This window comes from Ceratosolen solmsi, unplaced genomic scaffold, assembly GCF_000503995.2.
Source record: "Ceratosolen solmsi marchali unplaced genomic scaffold, CerSol_1.0 scaffold28, whole genome shotgun sequence".
Taxonomy (NCBI): Eukaryota; Metazoa; Arthropoda; class Insecta; order Hymenoptera; family Agaonidae; genus Ceratosolen; species Ceratosolen solmsi.
Window position 1 is genome coordinate 2,889,857 of NW_011948429.1, and position 6,963 is coordinate 2,896,819.

A 6,963-nucleotide genomic window follows, 5' to 3' on the forward strand; every position below is an offset into this window, starting at 1 on the left:
GGGGGTGTGGGGTGTGTATGTGTGTGTGTGTGTGTGTGGGGGGGGTGGGTGGTGGTGGAAGGAACCAATATATATATTTATGCAGCTCTCTAATCAACGATAGCATTGATTTTAAAGTATCGCTTATGAACGATAGCTTACTTCGGAATGTTGGACTGGATCGGTACACATGACTGGCAATGCTGTAAGCAGCGTATGAATGTCTGCAGTTCTAAAACTCTCCATGTCCACTTCTGCCAGATTGGCATCCAGATTGCGAGCCAGGTCATCGTAGTAACCCAAGTCATCTTTATTATAAGAGGCTGAGAGAGAAGACAAGACGCTGGGATGCACATGCAACCCTCCATCTCTGTAACTTGTGCAATGTGCTTTGTAGTATCTTTGTTGCAAAAATAATAATAAAGAACGACAATCAGTATGAAGTATCGAATGCTATGTATATCGTAGTAAGCAAAAGAAATACGTGACAAAAGCTTACCTATAATCTATGAACCATTGATACTCCATATTATCTTGGATGAATTCCGAACCAACGAGATTCAGAGGATCACTCGCTGGATTGGAATTGCAATCCGAGCCCGGAGTTTGCGGGTCTTCCATCATTGATATTGTTTTGTAAGCCCCTGCAGAAATATATCAATAAGAATAAAAATAACAAGTTTGCGCGCGTATACGTGAGAGCGCGCGCGCGCCCGCTCAACTTAACGTTTATAAATTTTGTATTTGCAAAAAAACCATTTGGATGTTAACGGAACATTTATCCGAGACTAGTACGTATTAGCTGAAAACCTATTTAACTTTTCCTCTCTCACGCGTCAATGTCACATTTACAATATCGTGATAAAACATCAATTTGAAAATTGAAAATCTTATTTCATCACTGTACCTGCTCAATCGTCATTTAAATTATTGGTAACATTTGGCTCGGGCTGTTTAGACGCGCACTTAAACATTAATTAAACATTCCGAAATTTCGAACAATTTCATCCGATATTAAAGACGACTGTGCGATAAAATATTAAAATTTAATTTAATACGAATATAAATTATCGTGCCGTCAAACGACGCTTATTCCGAATATCGAAATCGAATCCCATGAAGCTCGTTTCCCAGATAGAGAAAATACAATGAAAAAAAAAAACAGAAATAATAAACTCGCAAAATTAAATTATATCGCAATGCGATGGCCACTCAACGAGGGAACGACATTGTCACACGAGACACTACAAAAGCAACGTCGCCGTCTATGTTTTTTAATTTCCAAGAATTGTGTGAGGCAGAGGCCGTTGGCTGTGTCTATAAAGTTGACGAAAAGAAACAGACGGGAGGTGTCTCGCGCGAGCGAAAACAAAGAGAGAGAGAGAGTTAGTGACCGGGGGGGGGAGCGAGGGAGCGAGGGAGCGAGCGAGAGCGGAAGGGACGTCCGACAACAACTTTGCCGTGCATAACGATAAAGCGCCACCGCCACCTTGGTAAAATCGCAGTCCAAATCATAATCGTCATCCATCTCTGGGTAGCGCAGTTGGCCCAAGTCGAGGCACGAGCGGCGCGGAAGTGGCCCCCCCCCCTACTACTACTCCCTCCACCCCGTCAAACAGAAACTCCCGCGTTGGCGACGAGACCACGTGGGCGCGCGAGAGATGACGTAGTTAGGTGCGTACGAAAAGGCGCAGCAGCTCGAGACGAACCTCGCGGATGGAGGAACTAGGCCTTCCTCCTTTCAGACAGCACTGACACTCGCCCTCACCCTCTTCTCTCCCTCCCGAGCCCGCAATCGGTCCTGTTCCTACTAACCTCTCGCACCGCTGACGTCTGCCAGGGACAGCCGTTCCGTCGGCCCGCATCCTCCGTAAGCTCCGCTCGACCGCTCGGCCGTCGACGACTGCGCGTCCGAGCGGTCGCGCGACTCCTCCATCTCCTCCACCTCCACCACCTCCTCCTCCTCCACCTTCTCCAACTCCTGCTCCGCCCCCGGCATTAACACCCGTACACTGAACCGTGGTACCCCCGAGACCGACCGTTACGGTCAGTCATTTCTGTCGGCCACTTTTCTTTTTCTTTCGCTTGAAGAAGCAGCAGCATCTGGAAATTAAGCAAATACTAATGGGACTTAGAATCGCTTTCACTTCTGAGGCCTTTCTTTTATTTTTCTCCCGTGGTTTATAATCTCGTGCCATGGCAGATAAGCCGAGTCTTGCAATTATTAATCACGCGCCTCGACGCGACCGACCAAAGTCCAGACGCCTCTCCTCCCCCCGCCCCTTATTAGCTGCGCTAACAACGAGGTCCATCATCGCTCAGCAGAGTCGCGATTACGGATTAAGGGGAGGGGGGGGGGTGTACGCGGGAAAGCAACGCCGCGATTACGTAATAATAAGCCGGTAGTGGTGAGTAGAGGAGGAATGAGTAAACGGCAAATGACACATGTTTCGTGCACGGTAGCGGGTTTGGTGAGCTCGACATTCATTATTTACTAATTGGTCAAAGAGCCTAGTCTCTACCAAATGCTACCTAACCCTCGTAAACAGAGAGATTTTTTTTTATTCTTTTTTTGTTTTATAGGTTAACACTACTAGGAGCCGCCGTCTCGACGGCCCGTAGTACGCGAGTCGCGATAAAAGCCGTGAGTGCGGATTTCTTTTTTACTCTGGAGGTGGTGAGGGAAGAGGGAGAGGGAGAGAGAGAGAGAGAGAGAGAGAGAGAGAGAGAGAGAGAGAGAGAGAGAGAAACAAGTATCGATTCGCCGGCCGCTGCGCCATTGCTGTTCACCTCCCTATTCTCTTCTCGAAATGGTCGGCCGTCATAAAGTAACGTTAAATTTGATTTGCGTTCGCGCGCGCCGCATCATCGTCTCAGCGAGTTGAAATAAAAAAGTGGCAGCCACTTCTTCGTAAAGCACTCGCGACGCGACGTGTTGGATCTGAAAATTGCTCGTGGTGTAAGAAGTGCATTGAAAAATATTGAGAAACGCGCGTGCGGCGGTCTAAAATTAAATTTCTTCGGTAAACAAGCAGAGTCGATGTGTTGGTACGTTCTAAAATAGCTTACATTCTGTAATGAAAGTTTTCCTTTTTTTTTCTTCTTTTTTTTATTTATATATATATATATATATATATATATATATATATATATATATATACGCACGTGGTATTAGTAGATTGAAATCTAATGCGTTTGAGTCTGCATACGAACATCAGTGCAGTCATCGCCGAGCTAACCGCACAATATGCGTAATTATACTTTAAAAGTATAATTAAGTAAAACTCGAAATAAAGTGACCTTGAGAACTGTTTTATTGTGGTTAACGACATCGATGCTGCGACATATTCTTCCGTAATAACTGATCTTAAAAACGTTAAAAGCGCCTTTTGACTCTCGACACAAAGTCATTACAATCTACGTTAAACGATAGTTCCAAATTTACCGATAATTAATGATCGTTATTGCGTAAGCCATACATCATTGGCAATAATTACGATTTATAACGCTAAGCTCGACGAATATGTCGGCTTCATAAACAATAGCGCTTTTCCCATTAAATTCAAGACATATTGTATTCAAATTCTCCCGGATAATCGGTCGAAAACAGCAACTTCCCCTCCCCCTCCCCATCCCGCCCAAATTCTTCTACGCCCCTTGGAGTATCGATTGCTGAAAAAACGCGTGACGGCGTGGAAAGTGGCCTGACTAGGGCACGAGTGAGGGGTGGGGGAGATTCCAAGCGGTAAATGGCGTAGGAAAAGACGCGTAGGCCCCGGACATTTTTAATTAGCCCGAACCCCACGCTCCAGATACAACAATCACCGCCATTGTCGCCTTTGTCTCGCAGCCTCTTGCCTTCTAAAGCGTCAAAAAAAAAAAAAAAAAAAAAAAAAAAAAAAAAAAAAGCGATGCACTTTTCGCGAGGCCGATATTCGGATGAGGTTTGGCATGGTGGTCGTCCCGCTGACGAGAGAGCTCGTGAAATCTATTGGTGTGTTATCGGTTTAGATTTAGGAAAATGATACGCGGTCTAAATGATACGCGCAAAATATCAGAGACGGCCGTTTGCGCGCTTATGTGCTAGTTTCGATAATCCTCTCCCATGACTTTCTCAAATCGAAGCGGTTAAAATTTTTAATTTGTAATATTTATTTCGTTATTAGCATTGGTCCGAGAGTTTACCGGAAATGAACGAGGCATTTATTAAAATTATATGCCTTGTAGAACAGCAGGGAATTTAGATATCATTGTAATTTAAAATATTGGCGAGTGGAAAAACTATCCGATATATGAATCGAGCCTTTTGAGTAATCGTTCGGGATGGGAATAAATAAAGGCTTTATGAAAGTAGTGACGTGTCAATAAATTCGTTATGATAAAACAACAATCGCTTCTCTCACACCAAGTATTCGCTAAATGCTCGTGCTCGGTATTAAGGCGATTAAATTGCCAAGTTCCTTAACTCAATGGCAAAATAAAGCAATCGATGTATCAGAATATTGTCGTGACGGTCGTTCGACGATGTGAATAAAAAAAATTCATTTGAATCGAGATGTATTCGCTTATAAATATTGATAGAATCGAGAATAAATGGAAAGACAAGTGGAACACGCCCACCAAACTTAATTGCAATAGGATAGGATTTTCGTTTAGTATTCCGATATGTTGTTACACGATTATTTCAAGCAATTTTTACGCTTAATAATGTGTTGATATTTTGAAATCGGACGATATTGATTTATTAATTCATTGATTGATAATTTTAGTTGAAAATTTTTAGTAATTTTTCACGATGATTCGCCATTAAAATTTAACGATAAATGTTAAAGGTAATAATCGGTAATTGATTCTCTCCGTAAAAATCGTATAAATGATAAGCAATATTACTTTCGCCGTTATCAAGCAGCTTAATAATTAATCTTTCTTTCTTTTTTTTTCGTCGAATTTGCGAAAGGTCACGGCCAATAGTCGACGAAACGAACTTATCGCCAACGATATATGATATAACGCATGGCTATAACAAGATTATAAGAAAATCATAAAATGTAAGGAGATGCTAAATATTACGTCAGCAGCGATATTTTGTCTCGGGATTTTGCCACCTCAGGCGGATACGATTTACTCGGAAAGAGACGATCGAAGCTAAAGAATTCGCGCGAACGGCAAGAGTTTTCTCAAGATATTGCATCTAACGCACAATCGGCGAATTTATCCCCGAGGGTTATCCTACGTCCAAATACTTTATTTCGCAATGCCCTACGCCTCCTCCGTCACAAATTAATCTAATATAATATATACTCTTTTCAAGACCTCCTTCCTTTCTTCCTTCCTTCCTTTCGTCCTCTCCTCCTCCTCCTCCCTGCCTCCCCCCCTCTCACTCCATCCCTCGCTCCATCCATCCCTCGCTCCATCCATCCCTCGCTCCCTCACTCCCTCACTCCCTCACTCCCTCGCTTCATCGCCCACCCACCGACGACACATCATTTTTTTCTTCCAAATCACTTAATCTACTTTGTTAATCTGGACCCGCCATTTGCCACGAATTGACGTAACCATAAAAAGTATCGATCATCGAGCGTAGCCACATAATCTTCCAACATTTCTATTCTATAATCTACGGCGGCTGCATGTCCAAGTAAGGATAATTACTTTGCACGCATTAACATAATTAATTTTCAAATATTAATCTACGTAGCGGACGTATGTCTAGCTCCGGAGCAAGTACTCGGCCCACATTGACAATTGTATTTACAAAGCATTTTACGAGCGGTGTTTTGATGAAAAGTATTTGGTGCAATTTACTCGAACGTTAATTAACATCGGAGAAGCAGACTAAATGGCTATTAGTGGACACGCACGATTAATCACAAGGCGTCGACCACGTCCACCGTAGACTTTGATCGAGCGAATCGCTGAAATTGAGATTGCCTCCATTCTTTGGCTATCGGCTGTAAATTTAAATTTTTCAAACAGCTATTAATCACAATTGTATTCTTACTGGTCGTAAAAGATATTGTTTGCACAAGCCGCAAGAGAATATCGATATCTCAACACTCTCGGGGCAAATTTTCAATCCAAGCTTGCATTATACTACCTACCTTAGGCGTATTAAAACAATTTTCATTTTCCACCTCCAATATTATTATCGTTCCTATAGATCTACGATTAAACTTGACATAAAATTCTCGTTTTAAGGCGACAATTAAAGCGCAGAGTTGCATTGCATTTATCGATCATTGTTTAAGTATTATTAATGTACTATGAATTAACATGGAATAACGATATATATATATATATATATATATATATATATAAATCGAGTAAGATTATAGTATTGGTATAAATATTTTAACCAAACGCATAAAAGTGCCGTTATGTATAATAAATAGAAATACCGAAGAAGCGGATTAAATATTTTGTGCTTTTGTCGAAATTCAATGGACCTCGTGGTAACGATTAGTAAGTACCTTATGCATCGGGGTATTTTTTTTTATTTTTTTTTTTTTTTTTTTGAAACTAAATATAAGCGCGTTAATGTAAGCCAAATCGAAGTAATATAACACAATAAAACCTTGAACAAACACTTTTCACTGTGTCACTCGTCGACTCTGAGAGCCGTGTAGATTTCACATTGAATCGAGGCATCCTGGCCATGAATAAAAGAATTTTATCAATGCTAGGCTCAGCATCTCTCTACCAGGAAGGAAATTGATCGTGCTTTTGAGGTAGGGAGCTTAATGCACTTGGCTATTGCTTCCAGGCTGACACTTGATCCGGCCGTATGAAATAATGCCCGAGCATATATTTTGACATCGTCACTTTGATGAGAGCGATAATTTCACTCCATGAAAGTAGTCTGTGTCATTGCGATGAAATGGAGATATCATTGGAGCGAGTGAAGCGAGAGCAGGAGAGACGCAGAGCTTACGCTTTAAGAGCTGAAATTCGTAGGAAGCGGACGTGGTGGGGGGGGGGGGGGGG

At 42.1% G+C, this 6,963-nt stretch overlaps 1 protein-coding gene across 1 annotated transcript in view; it reads right to left on the minus strand.

Annotated features, from left to right (window-relative positions):
- LOC105363778 (uncharacterized) overlaps positions 1–6,963 on the minus strand; it is an 18,214-nt gene that overhangs the window by 10,673 nt on the left and 578 nt on the right. The window contains exons 2-3 of the mRNA XM_011501550.1: positions 479–623; positions 142–379 (exon numbers count right to left, since the gene is read on the minus strand). Of these exons, the coding sequence (XP_011499852.1) occupies positions 142–379; positions 479–623 (383 nt within the window). The remainder of the gene's footprint in view (positions 1–141; positions 380–478; positions 624–6,963) is intronic.